Consider the following 22,415-nt stretch of genomic DNA (forward strand, 5'->3'; position numbering starts at 1 on the left):
GCCTTGTATATGAATATTCATTGAACATCCTCTAATTTGTGAAGGTTTGGCGTAACTACATTGTAACCGAGATACAAAACAGAAGAATAACAATGTACCGCTAGGAAAGACACTTCCAGCTCTGTGTATGTGCTCTGTAGCGGCATCAAAACACATTTTCACACGTTTCTGCACCGCAGTTCTGCCTTATGTTGACTGGCATGCAGAATATGCCAGCAATGATATACACCATCTGTTGGCCGAAAACCGATTTATATTTTGGGTTTACAAACATGCATATTGATAAGGGTAGTTTTTGTTTCCAATATATTATTTTCAGTATGGAGGAAACTGTTTTTTTTAGGACCACAAAAAAAATTTTTGGTTTCATGCTTGCCAAATAATTTCCAACGAGTCCAAACATCTCAGATGTGCCGCACATTGGCGACCAAAGGAAACGGTGGTCCAGCACTGCTTCTGTCAATTTTATTTCCATCAAACTGATCAAGGTGACATGTTTCTACTATTAACCACCTACTAAACAGGGTCCGAAATGAATCGCTCTTGTGAATGCGGACAATGCTCCAACTCTTCGAGTAAAAAGTCAAACTTATGGAAAAAAAGCGTTGTTCCGTTATGACAAGTCCAAAGCTAAAAATGAATTGAATCAATCCTTACATCATGCATGTGGTGGCAGTATTATTGCATTGTTTAACGTACTATTGCATACCTTTTGAGAACTGGAAGTCACTGCACAGACAGGTTTGACAGACCTCGTTGTGTGGACCCTGTGAAGCTCAGAACCAAGCAATTTTAAGGAATTAGAAAGTGTTTGTTTGCCTACGTATGGAGTGAAAATTGCAAGGAAAAGTAACTGTCTTCATTGAACATTAGTGTGTCTGAATTTGAAAAAAATAAATATCTTAGGTAGCTCTCTGGATTCTCCCTCAGTGAACACAACAAGAAATTGGTACTATGACAGAGAAACAATGTTTTTTTTTTCAGTTTCAAAATCAGAAAGGGAAAGGGGGTGTTAACTAAAATTCAATGTGTTCACAGTCATTCTTAATTGTTCCTCATTATGGTGATCATAAATCTAATTTCACAGCTTTTGTTTCGGGAAAATGCACAATCTGGCACGCTTCCAATAAAAAGTAGGACTTTTATACTGTAGTTTGGGTTTTGCTGCATGGGATTTATCCCGACCGAAGTTCAAAACTAGAACAGGCCATTATCCGCGGTCAGCCTGGCAGCGAATAAGAACAACAGCAAAAAGTATGACACTGAAGACCAATTTTTTTAGAGCACATTTTTCTTCATTCACAGAATAACATCTATTAAGAGTTATCTGAAGAGTTACACTCTAAACTGACAATCCAATCTTCATGATTAATGTCTTCCTGCCTTTGATATAATGAATATTTGCTGCTTCTCGGCTTCCTCTAATAGTGACAAGTAATATTGTTTAAACAAGGAAAAGAAAGCTGCCATCAACCTACTCAGTTAATTTAGGGCTATATTAAAGAGTGGTGGGAATGTTCAGTTTTCCCTTATTTGTTTGGAAGATGACTGCGGTCATACACAGATATCTATAAGGTCTAAATAAGGAAACTTTACCTATCTGTGTACAGTTAATGCCTTTTAAAAGTGTTGAAACTCCCTCAACTTTTTCATCGATTTTTCACTCAAACTCCAATGTATTTTATCAAGATTGTGTAAATTATCAACCCACAGTAGTGCAGATTTCTGAAGTGAAAGGAAAAAAAGAATCTTGGTTTATATTTCTTCTGTTTTACATTTCTATTTAGTCTTCCTGAGGCATTGTTGTGCAGAACCAAACTTACCTACAGATAAACCTGAAAGTCCACTGAGATGCCTTGACAGCGTGGTTTTCAACACTTTTTTTTTTAAATCACATATCTTACTGAAATGTGTGGCGTGCATTTGTTTTCAGCCACCTGAATCGATACTTTGTGGAACCGCCTTTCCCCGGAGTTAGTTACAAGTCTTTTGAGGCATTTCTGTGCCCGCTTTGCACATGTAGAGACTGAAATATCTTCATATCATTTTTTTGCAGAATAGCTCAAACTGAGATTTGTGCCCGCAATTTTAACTCCTGCCACAGATTTGCGATTGGATTTAGATGTGGAATTTCACAGGCCCATTCTGTTCCATAACCATGCTCCGACTTCAAACGGTTCAGTTGTTGCTCCAGCCGTCTGTTTAGGCTTGTTGTTGTCCTGCTGGCAGGAGCAGCCTTATTCCAACCTCTTAACAGGTTTATCGTAATTGTCTTACATTTAGCTCCACTCACCGTCCTATGAACCCTGACCTGCCTTCCTGTCTCGGCTCCCCACAGCATTATGCTGCCACCGCCATCTTTTACTGTAAGGGAGCTGTGTTCAGGGCGATGTCCAGAGTCGCATCTCTGCCATACACAACGTTCTGTAAGCAGGCCAAAAAGTTACATTTTTGTCTCACCTGAACAAAACTAGCTAGCTTTTTTCCCCCCACATGACTTGTATGTGGACACAGAACTATTTTGTAGTTTTCTTACAATGAACTTATTCTTGCCACTCTTTCATGTAATTTACATTTGTGGAGTACACACTCAATAGCTGAGGTGTCAGCAAATTCTTCCACCTAAGCTGTGGTTCTAAACAGCTCCTCCAAAGGTACCGCTGGCCTCTTGGCTTCCTCTTTGATTAATCTTATCATTGTCCAGCCCATCAGTTTAGACAGATGGGCACGGTCTACTTTACTGTTGTGCAATGCTTTATTTTGAGATGTTGGGTATAATAGTCTTTTCTCATGTTCAAAGATTAGGATATTGTGTAAAAACCTAACCCCGGTTTAAGCAAATGGACATTATTTAATTAAAAAAAGGGATTTCTGAAAGTATTTGGGCCTGAGTAAAAAACATAACTTGCTTTTTAAACTAGTTGTTGACATACAGTAATATTAAAACTCATGAATCCTTTTTCTTCCACTCCACAATCATGCTCTACTTTGATGGCCTGTTGCACAAAATCCCAATACAGTACGGTGATGCTTGTGGTTGCAAACTGACAAAATAAAAATAAAAAGTTCCAGGTTTTTTGCAAAGCACTGTATAGTGAGGATGTTCTCCCAAGAAATATATTTAATCATGTGCAGCTCTTTTCATACTGTCTCAAATATTCCCCACACAGCCTGGGTATCTTAGTATACAGACACGTTATTTGTACAAACATTACTCTTTTACTGCATGCTTGCTGAACTAATGCTTTCCATCCGCTGCGGCCCAAGATGAATAGATCAGTTAAAAATAGATCTTTCACGCTTAAGTCATGGTAAATGTCTAGCCTGTTGAAAGGGAAGTCACAGAGTGGAAATAAAATAATATATTGGAGTAAAATGCACTTATGTACTTGGATGGATGCTGGTTCCCTACTTGGAGAGAAGTAGTTGGCTTGTGAGTGGGAGGGGAGAAAAATGTGTTTGGGGACAAGCGAGGGAGCAATGAAACGAAGCGTGATGCCCGCCTGATGGAATCAGAGTGAAAAGTGCAGAAAGAAGAGAGAGAAGAAGAATTTGGGGGGGAACATCAAAGGTTGATTAGAAGCAATGAGCCGGAATCCTCCATAATGACAATCACATATATTTGATAATTGATGAAAAGCTAGAGTCCACAAGCACTGGGGACCACCAGTGGTGTGTTCTGTCTCTTGTACTCTTTTTACACAAATTATTTGGCCCTTTTCCATCAGTCCAGGATTTGAAGCAACACAATAATATTGGGTCTGATTTATTTATTTATAACAATGAAGCCGAGCAGAAGTATCCACTATTGAAAGAGTGCTATATTATTAACAACTTAAGTCTTAACACCTCCCAAACCAAGGAGACGCTTGTTGACTCGTTGTGCGGCAGACATTCATTGACGGCCTCCACAAAAATGCTAACACTATGGCTCCTTCCAAAACCAGCTGGCTATTTAGAGTGTTCTCTCAGTTTCCCAGCAAATTATTGGAAAGTTGAGTGGAAGGACAAGGGCTATAACTATTGTTTTCTCTATGTAAAGATGCCCCTATACTAGAGATACCAGGAGTGTCTAATCTGGGCTAATTTGAGGGGGAAAAAAATCCTCACAAAACTATGTCAATATCACAGATTCTGGTGGAAGAGTGGAGAGACACAGAATTAGTGTGAAGTTTAGTCCAAAACATAGAGAAATATGAGACTAAAACACAGGAAAAAAAACTCAAGAGGAACAGGAACCATAGGTGTGCATTAGAAAAAATTCAGATTGGAGTGAATGAAAGCTAAAAGACTAAATACTGAGTGGTTATTGCAATGCCTAATGGGCGACTTAATTAGGAGAATGAATGACAGCTGTAAGGGTCTAACAGGTTGAGGAAAATCAACTAATGACAAAGATGTATAAAAAATGCAAGACACAAATGATTCACAGGACAAACAGAATTACAGCTGACCACAAATGATCAGTATGAAAACAGAGCCAAATATCAAAACTAAAGAGCAACCAAAGGCACCAAACTCAGACATAACCAACCCCAAAGTCCATGGAATCATGATAGATTTCATTTCTCGGTGGGAATAGGCACCTAACCACACTGCTGAAAGTATCGATACAGGTTTAATGACCATGGTATCACTCCGTTTGACTGACACACTGGCCTGACCAAGCCCCAAAGCAAATCTATCAGGTGTTAAGGAGCAAGATAAGAGACACCAGAGCCAACAATGTAGACTAGCTGAAGGCCACAATTAACAGTCCGGGTTTCCTCGACACCCCAGCAGTCCACAGGTTGATCATCTCCAGCCAGCACCAATGTAGTAATTAATCCAAAACAAGCCCAGGTTGATGAGCAATTTCATATTCCTTCCATAAACTGCCCTGTATTTCAGTATTTAGGCTGACTTTGTTTTGTTTTCATGGGTTTTATGTAATATTTATTTTTTTCTAAGAAACTCTTCCCTAGAATTAACTTCATCTTTGGGACTTAATCTATCAGATAAAAAAAAACCTGTTTAAATTATGTTCTGATTTATTGCGATGCACCTGTACACAAAGGGATTACGGTATTTCTTTCTCTTGTAAATTGTCCCCCCAACTTGTTCAATCTGCTTTAAAAGTGTCACTAGGAGGTGCTGTCGCTCCTCCTTAGTGCCTCTGATAGAGCGGACTCAGACACACACAGTGGCATCGAGCCTCAAAACGTATCTCCGTCTCCGGAAATCCTCCCTTCCCTCCGCCGGCTGATTTGCAATTCAATAAGTCACAATGTCATCTCTTTAGCTTTTACACATTTAGCTGACAAAGGGAAGCAGGCACGTCGCTTTATGAAACGCCGTCTCGGACTCAAAGAGGACCTTAATGTTCTCTCTCCTCTGACTTGTTCAACTCCCCCTACCCTCCCCCCCCCCCCCCCTTCCACCACCACCCTCGATCCTCTTGCTTCGCTCGCTCCTTAGCGCGCGCGCGCGCGCGCACGTGGCTACAGTTTGCGTCAATAATAAAGTGAACGAGTTCCGTGCGCGAGCTGCCCCAGGGGGCACGCGCGAGCTTCGGGGGGCGAAAAGTTGGTGTCTATCGATTACAGAGAGAACAGGTGTAGCGTGTGTCTCTGGATGAATAATGCAGAACGAGGCTTTGAGAGGTTAAGCAAGACGTGGAGGGCGCGCGCACTCTCATCTTGAAAGTAGCGCGCGCACACGCACGACCATTTTCTGGTAATAAACTTAAAACGTTAACTTTTTAATTTCTCCGTTAAAATAAATCAACAGTTTGCTCCATTGTCTCAGAGACTGTCGGTGACTTATTGTTTTGTTTTAATTGAACTTTTATTTAAATTGTAGTAGATTCTTCGTCCATTTCATCCGGGGTGTGGTAATTGCCTGCAGATGACAAAAACACAGTAACGCGTAAAATCCTCTTAAGCAGGCAAAGGGATAAAATAATGATCCTTTGCACTCTATTGGTTCCGTGACTGCCACTCACATCCCCAAATCCCACCCTCCCCATCCCCACAGCCTTCGCTAGAACCCCACCAACCCCTCAGCCTCCTCCTCTTGAAGCGGCTGCTGAAAGCGACAGACCTTCTCTCTTCCCCCCCCCCCTGGTCCCTCGCCTCCCACCATCTCGCGGATAGTGTGCGCACAAATATCTCAAGTTCAGCCCAGAGACGCGTAACTCGCGCAGCAAGCGGAGGACTGTCAACGGGTAGACACAGAGAGGAAGAGGGGGAAACAAGGAGAGAGGACGGAGCACAGTTTAGACTCTCTTGAACGCATTCGATTGCAGGTGGCAGAGTTTTGCCGTCTCTTGTAGTTGGAAAAAAAATCGTCTCGGACGTGGACTTTTTTTTATTTTTATTTTGCTCGTTTGAAACTGTCGGAGGTCTCTTTAAAGTTTTGCAAGACAAAAAGTGCGTTGAAGTCTGTGACAGATTACCTCGGTTTAAACGTCCCGTTTGGATACATGGAGCGTTAGAGCGCACCGGTTGAAAAGCCCGAAACGTTTGGGGAAACTGATTTGAGACGCCAGAGAGTTGTTTTTTTTTGTTGTTGCTGTTGCTGTTTCTTGCAAGAGAGGATTAAAAGAAAGCACAGTCTTAACTGGAAGTATCCTTCGGGGATTTCTTTTATTGCCAACTCCAAAAGGATTTATAGCTTTCTTCCCAACCCTCATCTGAACGCTGTCTCTTAGGTCAATCCGAGGTGGAGAGCGCAGTTTGGCTCACGATGAAACTGTCGATGGCACCGACGCGATAGTGATCGGGAAAGTTGGAACGGGACAGAAACAGGAGAAAAGAAAGAAGATAAAAAGAATTGACAACAGATTGCCTGTTTGTCCATTTTGTGAACATTCCCAATTGGCTTTCACCCGACAGGAAGGTATGGAGACTGTCGGGAGAGGGACAGGCGCAGTGGGATGTTGCCTCTGGAAGACCGTTTTAATTATCGTCCTGTGGAAAGGTAAGTTACTGGAAATGCTTTCCGACTCGAATTGTTTTCCTTTAACGACTTTATTTCTGAAACCGAATTGCCTTCATTTCGAATAATCAGAGAGAAGAGAAAACATCTAAATTTTCTTGTTTCCCCCCCCCTTTGGTATATTGAGGAATATTTTATGACAAAAAAGTTCTATAGTACATAACTTAATATAGCTCTTCTGTTTAAGAAAACCTGATTACGGACTAAATATATTTAGGTGCACTTCCTTGTCAGTCGTCTTTTTGGAAGCACTGGAATGCAAGTCTTCTCTGAGTTTTTTTTTTTTTTGTTTGTTTATTGAGTTGAGTTTATGTGGAGTCTGTTAGATAAATATTTTTTTATTCTAATACCGCCCCAAAAAGACAAGACGTTAGGGTGTTTATCTAATGAACAAATTATAGAAACGAGGGGAGAAAACGACATATATTCACGTAATACGCTCGTGTGAGACAATAATGACTGCGAAGCATCAAATGACAGATGCCTTCTAACTGGTGCCATCTGAGACGCGCCAACTCGGGGCTGACACGCTCCTGTGCCAGCTGAAGGAGGAGAGGCTGTTGCTCAGATCCACCGATTTTCTTCAGCTCGTTAGAATAAATAGTCATTTTTGCTCAATTTATTGCGTTTGGCATTTTTAAATGGTAGTGGCCGCTTAGCAGAAATCAGCAGTCCGTTCACCGTTATTCTTCCTGATCTGTGTAAAATGAGAATAGTCTGACATAACGTGAACCAATAACGTGACAATTTAAATATAATAAGCAATTTTCTTTCATCTGAAGCGGAACGCCAGTCTGTTAATATTCCTTCCTTCTTAGAACTTATGAACGCAATAAATAATGAAATAAAAAAACTCATCAAAGCAGCAGATCCCAAACGAAGTATCCTGGGATGGTTTAAATACCAGTCGGCTAGCACCACCACCCACTGCAAAAAGTAGAAAGAAAAGAGACGACAAAGTGTTAAGCGCGCTGGCTGATGTAAAGCACTCCGAGTGGGTTCGAACGCCTCCGTTTTCAGTCCAAGCGACAGTCCTTGGGCATCAGTATCATAATCCCGCGAGTGTTTTTTTCTTTCCCTTTGGTGCGTGCGTTAGTGTGCGTGGCTTTAATCAGCTCGGATCAGTCACGGCCCACTGAGCAGTTAACAGAGGCGGCGTTGTGCGCTCCGGAGCGCGGTTGTCTCCGTGTACTCTCACAGCCACTGAACGTCGCGCCGGAAAACAGCTGTGGCCGGCAGAAACACATCTGAGTAACCAAAGGCTGAAATCATCCAAACATTCCCTCTGTTTCGTTCCCCCCCCCCCTCCCACCCCCCGTGACCTTCTGCTCTCTTCTGTTCTCTGCGTGTGATAAAATACTGAAGTGTTTTCCCTCCGCGCAGGGACTGCCTGTACCTTTTTGTATCACAGTGAATACAGCTTTCTGACTGCTGTTTAGGCGCTCCCTTGGTGGCAAGTAGGCCAGTTGCATTGCTCTTTTCTTGCTCTGTCTTAGTGTCTTTTTTTTTCTCCCACCCACACGCTCATGAAGAGGTCCATTACATCTTGGCTCTGGTTAAACAGCTTTTATTGGACACTGGTGAACCGCAGCTCTACCGGTATAATGGACACCAAAATGGTGTTTAAAGCTCTCAACCAGACTTCTCCGTGAAAGCACTTAAATGAACTTTAAATGTAGGTTGTAAAATGAATAATACAACGTTACAATGTCTTTGAAAATTGCTTTTTTTGTTTTAAGTGATCCAGATGAACTCCACCCCTCCACCATCAGAAAAAAGCTTCAATACAACCTGACACCACAAAAGGTGTAAGGCAGCTGTTCCGAGTTCTTGTTAGTACATCATTGCCTTACGTCTAATATTAATGAATGTGTGGTTAAAAAGTTAAAGACGAAAAGAGATCCAGACAGGGATGTCTAATGATGCCTAAATGTGCTTGAAAATTGTACGGGGTTAATGAAACGGGCTAGCAAAGCCTGGAATCTAAATATGCTGTTACCGGTCTTAGGGTATGAAATAGTTTGATAAGGTTATGATTTCAAACGGTCCAAATTTTGCATGCACAATTTAAAGTCCTTTTTATGATATGTGAAAAAAATAATTTCATATATGTACAGTGTATCCCAGGGGTCAAAAACGCTTTTTTGAAACTGAGATCTACTTTATTGGTGTTGTGTCTTACGAAGGGCCACCGGTACTGACCTTAGAGCTATATATAAATCAGAGTTCTTCTTAACTTTATGTAAAATAAGCATGTTTTTCATACTTTGTTATAAATATTGTCATCTATATAAATGCAAGTGTGAATAAACAGAAAGCGTAACGGGATCAAATAATGTGTGAGATGCAGCTCACTGGTGGATTGTGCTTTTTTTAGAACAGGCTCGAGGGCACCACATGTGGTCCTTGGGGGGCAACATGGTGCCCACAGGCACCATGTTGGTGATCCCTGGTGTATGCTGTAAGGGGCATAGAGTGACGGCATGTTCTACATCCATCAACTGTTGCTCTGAACTAGCGGCCAGGTCGCCTGAAAGAAGGGTAGACTTTTTCCCTCGTAACCAAGAAAGATTTAGCTGCTTGGAAAATGTTTCCGGTTGTAAAAAAAACATGAACAGTCATAATTCAGAAGCTGAAAACCCATCAAAATTGCACTGTTTAGTCTGCGTTTGTCCCATTTCTTTTTGATTGTGTCTGCGTTGAAATCAAAATAATAAAGACATGTTAGATTATGATAGCTAAATTAATATAACACAGTGTTTCCCTTTGTAGTCCCGTGGAGGAGAAATTTCTCTCTGCATCTACCCCATCCCTTTGGGCGCAGGGTGCTGCCACACAGGGAGCAAGCTGTGGTCAAGGGTCTTGCTCAGGGATCTAGAGTGGCAGACTGAGTTTTGAACCAATGACCTTTGCATCTTCTCCAAGACGCAAACGGCCAGCTCCCTAACCACTAGGCCACCGTTCCCTTAAGTGTAAAGTGTGTTAGCTTTACTAATTAATAGCAACATTTGTAAAGATTATTAAGGGATTTGATGCACCAAACCCTGATATTCTAAACAAATTCCCAATGTTAAATTTGATGTTACAACACTACTGTGGTCTCAGTCATATATTGTAAATCGCGAGCAGTGTGTTTTCATTGGGGGTTAGAAATCATCCCTTCTTAAAGTCAAAATTGGTGCACCACAGGGCTCAGTTCTTGGTTCTCTACTGTCCAGACTGTAGACATACAACTTGTTTGAAGCCTGTCTTGGTGCCGGTTTTTAAATTTGTTTTTGTTTTACAGTTTTAAATAAAGGCATTTAAATTATCTGTTTCACTTTTGTCCATTAACAAGATCATATTGTAAGAATCTAATGCTGGCACATGCCTAACTTCAGCATATTTGTTTAGGCAAAATTTGGATGGGAACTATCAGCCCAAAATGTTACATTTTCAATGTACATATGTAATTTAAGGATAAGCTTAACAATACGAAGAGGACATTTTTGCTGTTACTTAAAGTAAATAAAGTTTGTCTGAAACTGCAAAACACGCTTGACCCTGGGGATAATACTTTTTCGGTTTTAGAAATACATATATATTTGTTTTAATACACTATTTAATTAAAATGTTTCTACTATTCAGGTTGTTGAACTAACAATCCACTCTTTGTTTCATCTAACTGAAATGGTTGGATAAGGCAAATAGTTCAATATTATGAGAATTTGAAGAAAAAAGGGGAGCTCATTTCAATATGTATACATATATATTTTGTAACCTTGTGAAATAAAAAAAAAAGCATATCCTTTACCCCATTATCAGGCCTATGCAAAATTATGAATTATAGGCAAACATATATCTTAAAACACATAATAGAACTGCTGAAAGCCATTTCTATTGCCTTCATATGTTAAACATTTTTTTTAATGTAGTCAAAGGGAAGCCCTATTGTAACAAATGCGGTTCTCGAGCAACATGTTCCACACCACTGTTCTAGGTTATACATATAAAAGGACTAATCAATGTAAATGGCTATAAAAAGCTTGTGATGGATCTCCGGTGTTTGGATGGATTTTTCCTTCAGAGTTGTTAACTTGTGTTGTGTACAGCTAAAGCAGAACGTAACCATCAAAGAGAAGCCTGAATGGATGAAGTGCGTAAAATAAAATCCATCACTCTGTAGAAAAAAAAGAAAAGGTGTTCGTCGGGTAAGCTGAAGTTAGGAATGTATGCGGTTCACCTGTTGTGACAATGTGATAAGTTCAGGTGATACAAACCCGACATGGCACTCACACAAATTAGACGAGGTACACAGATAAAATCAGATGGATGGAAAACTTTAAGCCGATTGGTACCAGTTAAAGTTCTGATCATGGTCCGTGCCGTTGTTTGGATCAGCCTTGCCATCCACAACAGTAACCACCAATGGCTGGAGGTCATTAGAGTCAAACTCTGGCTCAGACACACACAGTTTAAATGCAGCTCAGATATTTCAGACTCTATGTAGAAATACTGTAATTTGGGGCTTTACTAATAACAGCTGAAAAGATAGAGTCTTGTGCCTCTTGTGATGTGAAAGTCCAATTGCGTAAACATTTCTTTTTTTTCTTTTTTAGTTCAATGCATGCGCTTTTTAAAATCATTCAAAGGAAATGCATACATCACCTCTCAGTATTCTTTATTTTGAATGCACATTTTTAGTAAAGTACACCACCAGAAGGTTTTTTTTTCGAAAAAAAGAACAAGACCCTTTTTTTAACTTTCTCTCTCCTTTTTAATTTCCCAGCGTATCTTTTTGTGGAGATGGGTTCACATTTAGGTGATTTGTAGAGCTGTCTTGGTAATTAGTTACATTTTGTAATAAGCAACACATCATTGCACCGAAATTATTGAGTGAGCTTTACAGTGTCTCCCAAGCTGACACTGTTTGTCACTCTCACAAACCTAAGTGGCATCCCCATTTCAAAATCACAGTTTCATTCTAATTACATCATTCCGTTTCATCATCTAGGTCTTCTCCAGGATGTCATTGTGAGTTTTGTTCAAAAGCCAAGCACCTAAGATGTGCCTGTTGTGAAGCAAACTGTTTAGTCTTAAGACCCGGGAGGGCGAATAGTCAAAGCTCGGTCACGATCAGTTTGGTGATGTCAGTAGGGAAACTTTGCAGAAAATAACGTCCATCCATCCATCCATCCATCCATCCATCCATCCATCCATCCATCCATCCATCCATCCATCCATCCTTATTTGAATCAGCAGGGTTGAGGAGTCCTAATAGGAACACTTTATTTTGTTGTGAATTTTTCCGACCCCCATCCCTCATGATTTCAAACTAACTCACTCAAGGGCTAAGCGGATACTTGATGACGTGGAGTAGGGCAGCAGTAGGTTATGTGGTTTAGCATAAATGGGACTTTAGGAACAAGTGTTGCAGCTGTGTTAGCAGAATTCCTGCCTGTATAATGTGTTCAACCAGCTGTTATAATTACTGTTCCAAATGGGGTGTAGTATTAAAATTTGCATCAATTTTTTATAACCTATGAGACAGAAGGAGCGGCGCCGGCCACCTTTATTGGCACTGATTGTGGTAAAGATGTGTAAAAAGCCTTAAAATAAATTGCAGAAGGATACTGTGTCACTAAGGGATGTCGAGGAATTCAAGTATTTACTTAAACTCTTTCTACATTGATCTGGTTTTTTGTTTTAGGTGATTAACCAAATACATAAAAGACCCTATGGTGACCCATTTTTTTTATTTACTAGTGGAAGCTGCCAGGTTTTTATGCAGAATAACCTGATATTTCAAACAACTCATGATGGAGTCTAACAAGCTTGCCGCGGCCTTTGGAAGAAAAACAGCGCCACAACATCACAAATCCCCCATGATACTTAACAGTGGGAATGAAGTGCTTTTACACATATTCAACCTTTGCTTCACACCAGAGCCACCGGGATGTTTATTGCAAACAAGCTCAATCTTAATTTTATCTGACCAGAGCACACAGTTCCAGCTGAAGTCCCAGTAAAGTTTTGCATAATTCCTCCTGTTGGCATGTAAGAGACGGGTTTTATGGCCTTTTCCCCAAAACAAATAGTTGGCATGAATATCAAGTGCAATGGTTGTTAGAGAAACTTGGTGACGTATTGATGCCACTCTTTGATGCGGGTCTGCATCAGTGAGCTTTAGGGATTTTTTTTTTAAACAACCTTCCATCCTTCTTGTTGTTTGGCCAGATAAATACGAGCCACGTCCAGCCTAGCTGCCCGAAGCTAAAACAAGCAAAACTATGTCTTGGCATTCTTTTTACCGTAAGGAAAATCATTGATTGTTAATTTCAAATGTCTAAAAACTCCATTTAGACATTTAAATTCCAACGTTTAAATTTAAAGAAATACTTTATTTTAAACTGATTACTAGGTACCAGTTTTTCTGTTGTGAAAGATTTCGTAATTTTTTATATGTCCTTAACATTTCCAGCAACAAACAAATGTATTGAAATGAAATGTTGAATTTTTCATAATTTTCAGTCTAAAGTGTTACTACTGCAATCAATTTTGATTCTCAAAAGACTTTTTACATTATTTTCCGAGGGCTGCCAACACGTATTAAACTGTACTTGTGGCTCTGTATTTATCTAGCCTGGCCAGCCAGACTGACTTACGGCGTATACACCGCGTGTCAGTCTGGTAAGGAGCTGGTACAGCCCGATTTCAAAGTTAGAACCATTCGTGTAACTGGGGATGTGACGCAAAGAAACTCGCTCTGTGGATGTGACGCGCTCTGTTTTTGCTGCTTTTGTCTAAAAAATAAATACATTAGAGGATGCATAGTGTACTCGCATACACTTTCTTAATATTCCAAGGCACCATCTCTATGTATCATGACTGTTATGGTTACAGAAAACCGCTGCTGCATGATGGGCAATTCTGCCGCTGAGAGTGATCCATCGGAAAGTCCCGCCTCCTGCGCTGTGATTGGTTCGATCTGTTTTAGGCCTGAGCGGATGGAGCCTTACCAAACTGACTTATGCTCCATGTAAGTCAGTCTGGCTGGCCAGACTAGTATTTATCCATGTCGAGTCTCCGGTGGTGGTAAAATGGTGTGGGGGTCAGATGCCAAATCTGACCAAAACGTTTAAAACTTTTGTGTTCCACAGCAAGCCTTTCATTGAATTTATTTAGGAAGCCTTCTTTTGATAAACATTTTTCTTGTGCATGTTTCAAGTTAGTGATAGAAAGCCCTTTCATATGTATTCCCTTCTGCCTAATTATTAGTGTTTAATCTGTAATTCAGTAATCTTTACATACTTGTAATCTGCCAACATTTAATTCCTATATCAGTTATGCCTCTTTCATTATGCTGCTAAATATTGACTATTCATTTGCTAAGAATAAATTATATCGCCTGCAGTTTTATTTACATATTGTCCACAAGAGAGCTCTGAACTGATTTAGTTTTAAACAGTAAAATATTCCCATCTGTGGTTCACAAACTCTGAAATACTGCAGCAATATCTTTACGGGCCCAGGGCATTTCTTTTAAGGAACGTCAAAGGAAATGCTTGTTTTTAATTGGCTGACTGGGGCCATTTAAAATACCTTTACCAGGAAATCTCATCAGTCTCGGTCTCCGGTTTCACTAGCATGTGCATTAATGCTTAGGTAATTTTAGAGAGATTACCCTTGTGTTTGGCAGTTCATTGCAATGCCATGCCCTTGTTTAAGTTACTTCTCTATGCCTTTTGTGCAAAGTGTGCTTCTGTTTGAACGTATTCACACTTTAAAAGAAACGCTTCCTTTCCGCAGGAGTACCTGGAAATGCCATACAACAGAGATTCTATTGTATGTGTCAATTGCAGAGAAAAAAAACCCCACCATTTATGTTGTGTATGAGTCCGCCTGAGTGCGTTTCGCTCTACACTATTAACCTGTAGCAGAATGTCAGCTCGCTGCAACATTACTCATGCGTTGCGGAGCATTAATAATTACTGATGTTAAATCAGTGATACCCTCACAAGCTCACACATCCACACACACAATGGTAGTCCTTTACCCTGTCCTTTCTATAAGTTGCTCTTTTTCACCATTTTCATTGTGTGCCGTTGTTGGTTTTATTCACTGACTGAGTCATTCAGCCACACTTGTATAACTCAGGCACACAATCACAAACAGTGCTTACTGAAATGCATCCAAAGACAGGAGGGGGTTCTGTTATTCTCTGAAAAACATGGCAGTGAGGATTTTCAGTCACACTATGGACATTTTGTAGATGTTTAATATAAACTTATACTTATAAATAAACTTGATGTTTTCTAATTACTTTGTGAAACACTCTGTTAACTGTTAGTTTTGAACTGATAGGTATGATTGGAGAATCCCTCACCGCCGTAATTTTGTCCCCCTGCACATTGCTGGTTTTGATAATTGTATGCTCATTAAAAAATTTTCTCTCATGGGACATTTTCTACTGACCACATGTGAATTCGTACCCGTAATGGGGATGTCTTTAACCCGTTTCGACCATCAGATATGTAAACAAATTATCTTTAATCCACTTATGGTCTACTGTGAGGAACTCTGGTTATATGACTCTAATAAATAATATTTTCTACCAGCAGGGCCTCCTTGAGCGTTCTTTGATCAGCCGTCTAGGAATCAGAATCACAGTGCATAAAACCATCAGCAAATAGGATGAAATTAAATTATAATGAAGATTAATAAAAAAAAAAAATCTTCATTATCCCTAGAAATACGTACTGAAGAGAAATTACCTGCGACCCAACTAGTTGCATCAGTAGGAAACGGTCTGTTGACGGACTAAATGGATGTAGGCAGGGATGAAATGGCAGTTTGGGAATACGAAATGGGACATTACCCTGAGCAGTCTTTTCCTTTCTGCCGATAGGAATAAAAGGTGAGTGAACTGAGGATAGGTAGAAAGAAGGTGAAAGAACCAGGAACATAAACAAAAGTATGTATACTGGAAGAAGGAGATATGAGGCATGCTACAAACATCTTTTAGCAGTCATAACATTTTTGCCTTTTCCAATTTGAGCATAGGTAATTTTCTTCTGTGAAACATTATTTAAAAAAACAAAAAAAACAACAACACATAATCAGCCAATACAAGTTTATTTGATGCACTTTCATAGCTGGTAGAAACACCTTACAGTAAAATAATGAAAGACCAAAGACAAAAAAAAGTTTGTGTGGGTGTGAATATGTCTAAATGATGGGGATGGACAAAATTAAGATAGTGTGTACTAATACCTGTCCTCTGATCATTAATATACTACTTGATGTTTTTGAAGCAATTGGAAACATGATTATTTTTATGTCCAAACTGAAATTGCCTATACTTTTTTCTGCAAGTTTTCCATGTTTATCATCACATAATTAACAAATATCTTTAACCCAACTCCAGTTTAGTAAAGATCTCCATATCTTTGTGAATTAACTTGACAGACAGTTGTATTTCATTGTCAGCTAGAAAAAAAAAATGGATTGGATGTCTGTAACAGGTATTTTTTAATGTGCGGTTAAATCTGTAGCAGGTAAATTATTTTCATCATCTACTATATTATGTGGGAAAGAACGTCCAAGGAAAGGTTTTCTGAAAGGGATGAGGGTGTGTTTATGAAATATGACGAAGTACACTTAATTACTTTGTTTAAACTGTTTACTTGCACAAAATGTTTCATGTATTTCATTTAATTTTCTTCACATTTAGTAAATTTACCTTAACTTCTTAAATCTGACCAGTAAGAACACAAATGTAAAAACAGGAAGAAAATCATACATATTTTTACCAGTACATAACAGCAGAAAAAATATATCTAATTAATCCACAAGCTATTTCTCTGTTGGACCCCTTTTAATTCTGATCGGCATTCTCACACTTTGATACGCATCTGTAGTAATAATAACCTGAAAAATGACACAAAGTCGGCTTTCCTATTGGAAAATAGTATAACAGCAAGGGTACAGAATGTACTTGTTTTGTTCCTACAGATATATTTTCAAAAAGTTTATAAAGCTACTAAACATTGCCAGTTCCAAGTAGAATCCATTTCCCATTTTCACAGTTTTCTGTGAGTGCATTCAGCCGTTTCACCTTTTTTCCTTACTGTTTCAAAAAGGAGGCAACATCTGATCCAATGTAAATATTTATCCATCCATCCAATTTCTTCATACGCTCAATCCTCGCACAGTGACAGGGGGCTTTAGGGCCGGTGCCCACGTCCAGCAGTCAATGGGGGAGAGGTGTGGTACAGAGCAGACAGGTCTCCAGTATATCACAGGCCCTATGTAAATATTTTTTTTGCAAATTGTCCCTTTCCAGTTTGAGAAGCCAATTCTCAAGGTGAAGGAGAATTTTAAGAAGGGGGAAACATATTTATGAAGATCGTAAACAGCAGATAAGTCCTTTCTTTCATCACTCAGAGGAGCAGGTAGTGACAGAAATGAAGAGATTGAAGACTGTGACAGAGAGGACGATTTTATCTTTCCTCAAGAGAGTACTTATTCTCTGTCTCATGTCTTTCTATCAGTACATCTTATCGACGCAAATCCTGTTTGTCGTAGACCCCGGCATGCTGTATTTAAAAAAATACAGACAAACTTGCCCACAGGAACATGCTTAGACATGTGTATACCCCACCCCCCCCCCACCCCCCCTATAAATGACAGATCTTCTGAAGTGTGAGCCTTTGGAGAGGTTTAGTCTAAAAATACTAAAAGAAAGTAAACACGAATTCCTTAAAAGTAATCTAAGATTGAGATTTCAGTTTGTGTCGCTGCTACTTGTTTTATACTTTGACTTTGAAAATAATAATGCTATCTGAGCAGTTTTCTTATCATTACCATCACAAACCTTTACATTGTTCTTACACAAAACTGTTGTTTCTTTTTAACTGTATTTAAGTGTGCTTTATAAAAAAAATAGGCTATAAACACACAGCTTTTACATTCAACTCTTCTTTTTTAACCTTTATAGATTAGACATGTTGAAGGGACAATAAGCAAATTTTCATTATTTTAGATAGAAATAACTAAAACCTAGTTTAGTGAAGATCTAAAGGTATCTTTTTAGATGGACTATGGTTAAACGTCACACACTATATCTCTGTGTTGTTCTCCAGTCTTGTTTACACAGCCGGGCCACTGCGCGTGTTCGTATGCGCATGTGAACAGCTGCCACTCAGGGCTTACCCACTCCCTGTCCATAAAAAGGCAACGTTCTCTTACTAACAGCATTATAAAGTTAAGAGTTACTTCTTCACTGGACACCAAAGGTGATGCTGTTCTGCTGTGTTTTTATCCTTTGCAAATAGGCCCATACGAGCCGATGGTTAAGAAGGGAAAATGGATGCCGATTGCTGGAGCGGGTAGAGAAAGCCGTGGTTTGATACATGAAACAGCTTGTTTCATGTATCAAGCCACGGCTTGCTCAGTGTCTTGCTCAGGGACCCTAAGTGGCAGTCTGCAGGGTTTAAACCGGGTACCTGCAGCCTTCTTAGACCACCGCTCTCTAAACTCCTTCATTCTACATATACCTGGGATATGAATAATTATGGAAGCAACTTTAACATGGCATAGTCATGTTTTTGTAAACAAAGTTTTATTAGTTTTGAAAGGCTTTGAAACTCTCTGAGGATTCATCATGACTGGACTTAAAGTTCAAAATAAATCTTGGTAGACTGTCTTTTTCTAAAAACCTTAAACCTTAAAAGAATCCTTCTTTTAAGGGTTCATACCAACATCTAAATAGGATTATTTTATAATCAAGAAGCCTTTTAGACCTCCTGATTATTTTTAAGCTTGTGGTGTGTTCCTCCATTTAAATTTAATAAAGTTTTTCCAATCCCCAGTGTGTAATTATTTTGGTTTATTGTACAATAATTAAAACCTATGCTATCGATATGACAAAAAAATAAACAACAACTACTAAAAGTAAAATGAATGCCTGCACTAGTAAAATTATATGAGAACATTCTTTTCCTTCAAGAATTGTATCATCTACCACTGGCAATGGCAGCAACGCTGAGAGGTCAGAAGCTAAAAAAGGCAATTTGTATCTGCTGCTTTGGCCGCTTTCTCCATTATGTTGTGTAAAGCCGCGTAGAGAGGCTTTGGATTCAGCCATATCTTCCTGCAGCCATGTCTTTGTGAAAGACATAATGCTGCATTTGCAATATTCCCACTGAGTCCTTGTTAGCCCTACATTCTCATCCTCTTTGCATATGCCAGGGATCTTAAATTTTCCATAACAATCAAGGGAAGAAATGGTTTTTAACTTCCATTTTAAAACTCTCCATTTTGGTCCTGCCCTACATCGGTGTTGCCTGTTGTCCAACTCAGCAGGGATTTTGAACCTTATCCCAGGCAGTAGTTTGGCTTTGGAAGACGCATTCAGCTGCAGTAGAGCAGTTGCAACAAATATCGACATCAATAAACAGTTCCCCCACTGTAATTGTTACATACTGTATCAAACATTAAAAAGTCCAACTGGGATGATTAAAAATCTACAAGACAGACTACCTTGCCTCACTTTAATTAGTTAATTGGCCAGCTTCACCGTAAGAAAGAAGCAGAGATTTAAACATCTCTTATGTTTCATTTCTTTCGCTATAAAACTATTGTGCACTTCTCTTGAAAGGAAGCCCTCTAAAATAATAAAACATGTTCAGCGCTTTCCCCATAATTAAATGATACCAGGCTTCCCCCCTGCTCTGGAGTCCAAACACTTCATCCAGACTTGTCCTCTTCAGGCTTAATCTGGCCCTTATGGTTCCAGTGTGATGAGTCATGAAATGGCAGGCTCTCGCATGGTGCTTTTCAAAGTTTAATTGATAGAAGTATGTAGCTGTGAGAGTAAAGGGGGGAAAAGAGAGACTTTAAAAGAGGTTGTGGGTCTTTGTTGTAGTCCTGAAATATGATCAGCTTCACTCTGACATCCGTCAAGTGTTAATGGTTTAATTTTAATGTTAAACTGGCTGACCAAAAAAAGCCTTTCAGTGGAGTTAAGGCTACTAGTCTGTTTGTTGTGCGTCTGTCCCACCTTTAAACATATATAGACTGACATGTGTGCCATTGTTTCTTTATGAAGTAGCTGAAGATAAGACATATTGATAGAGGGCATATGCTATGGATTCCCAGTTTTATTGAGATCTGGGTTTTAACTGAGTTTAACTAACACAAGTAATTTTTGATCTAATTTAATTCTATTGCAGGCTGCATTTTTGGGGTTGCTGTCCGGGTGGAGGGTTAACCCCTAGTTGGTATTACTGGATTAAATTTAGGGGTATCACTGTAAAGGGGACTTACTACAAATTGACAACACACTGTTTAGATCTTCATTTATTGAAATTTTTTTTTAAAGTGTACCTTTTCTTCATTCCACTTCTCCATTAAGAGCTAGTCTATGTTGGTCTATCACGTAAAGTCCCAATGAAATAAACTGTCTGTGGTAGTTATGTGGTAAAATGCAGAAGAGTTCAAGAGGCATGAATTATTCTGCCGATTTTAGGTCACTTGTAGTTATTTTTGAACTGCAAAGCTGCACAATTATAAAAAAAAAACCCATTGGCAATTATACCCATATTTAAACAGCTCACTACTACGTCCTGCAACAAGTTTGAATTGAATTAATGAATGAAAGTTTATTTTGAACAATAACTGTGAAACAAAACAAAACAAAAATATCAAAAAACAAAACAACAACATAAAATCATAAGAGAGATAAATGTACAGAAATCAGTTTGAAATTTCCAAGGTGGGGAGTCTGGTGACGTCGGCAAATATGTTTTGTCCCTGGCATTCATGACAGACACCGGGTGACTTCTAAAGAGACGGCAGTTATTTTCCCGCATATTTGAAAATGACACCAAATTGGTAATTTGCACTGTTAAAACTGACAAAATGTCTGTATAAAAAACATTAGTAATGAGTTGGGAACAGGAACAGATCATACATTACCTAAACTTTAAGAATAAATATCAGATCAGTGATGTTTTTAGTGCTTTTTCTCTGCTTTAGATCCTTTGTCCACTCATTCAGCTCGGCACTTTTTGTCCTTATTAGCATAGTCCGGTCTGCTTTTTCGGTTGTGCTATTTATAGAATTTGCAGTTTCTGAAAGTCATTTTATGAGACTAAGTAGTTGTGAATAGTTCAAAGATTCCTCTGCTCAAGTCTGTGTGTGTGTATGTGTGTGTGTGTGCGTGCGTGCCTCTATGAGCTACGTTTCTGGGTATACTCTTTGACCATGAGACGACGTGGCTTTTAAAGAGCTGTCGAGAGGTTTAAGGGTCTTGCTAATGAGCAAGTCATTTTCCCTCAGATTAGCATGAATAGCCAGACTAATTTTCTGTGCACATGCCTGTGCGTGAGTGCACTAGTGTGTGTGTGTGTGAGTGCTAGTGTGGATCTGGAAGCCATGTCTTGGGAGTTTAAGGTTGAGCTAATCAGCAACACATTTCCCCCTGCATTAGTTTCACTTAGTTGATTAGCTGCACACTCGCAGTGTGAACGTGTGTGCATGCGTGTGTTTGCGAGAGAAAGAGGGAGACAGGCTGATCATTATCATTATGACTCAGTGCCTCAGAGGAAAGCAACAATAGATTACCATTGGGGTTTAATTTTTCTTATTGAATTTTACAGGATAGGATTTACTCATAATTATATGGTTAGTAAATTAATCTCCCCTGTTTCATATTTGTTTAGGAGATGCATTTATAACATTTGACTTTTTCATTGGCTTTTAAAAGAAATAAAAAATATAGCTGCGTAAGAGAGTGTCCGGTAATAGAAGGCATACCGATAACTTTAGGAATATTAAAAACAACGTGTATCAGTAGCGAGTCATCAGTGATGAAGCTCTACAGGGGCTGCAAACAATAATCAAACAGCTAGGCTTTGTGATTATTATTATTATTATTAACATTATTGTGTTTTAGTCATCTTCCCATTTACCCTGCACTGTAGTTGAGAGAGAGACAGAGAAATAAACTCATCAAACACATTTTAACCTGTAAAGTCAGAATATTTTTCATCTAAGTGTTTTAGAATGAAATTAATAGTCGCCACTACCCTAGTGTTGATCATTCACCAATTTTAAATTTGAATGAAGCAGAGATGCTGCGGTGCTTGTGTGTGAGGTTTCTCTTCTTTTGCTATACATTTTGTAGGCCTTAATTATGAAAGATTTGTGAATTGTTCAAACGTCTTAGTTAAAACCGGTTTAATCTGGTGTCAGAGCTTAACTGCCGTGAAACTGTCGTAAATTGTATCTTTATAGACCAGATTGCAAGAGGAAGGAAAAAGCACGACTCCGATAAAAATTACAGTCAGGAGCTGGGATCGGCACAGCTCTCTTAAAATCCATTCTACCTAAATGTTTCCACACAGTTTGGAGTGGCAGTATGCGGGTTCCTCTCAATGGATAGTGTATTTCTT

At 39.2% G+C, this 22,415-nt stretch overlaps 1 protein-coding gene across 1 annotated transcript in view; it reads left to right on the forward strand.

The window, feature by feature from the left end:
- Positions 1-6,059: 6,059 nt before the first annotated feature.
- Positions 6,060-22,415, forward strand: part of si:dkey-215k6.1 (transmembrane protein 132B) — a gene marked incomplete in the record, with an annotated part of 317,605 nt that continues 301,249 nt past the window's right edge. The window contains 1 exon segment of the mRNA XM_036144039.1: positions 6,060-6,960. Coding sequence (XP_035999932.1) covers positions 6,882-6,960 — 79 coding nt within the window.

This window comes from Fundulus heteroclitus, chromosome 12, assembly GCF_011125445.2.
Source record: "Fundulus heteroclitus isolate FHET01 chromosome 12, MU-UCD_Fhet_4.1, whole genome shotgun sequence".
In the NCBI taxonomy this organism is placed as follows: Eukaryota; Metazoa; Chordata; class Actinopteri; order Cyprinodontiformes; family Fundulidae; genus Fundulus; species Fundulus heteroclitus.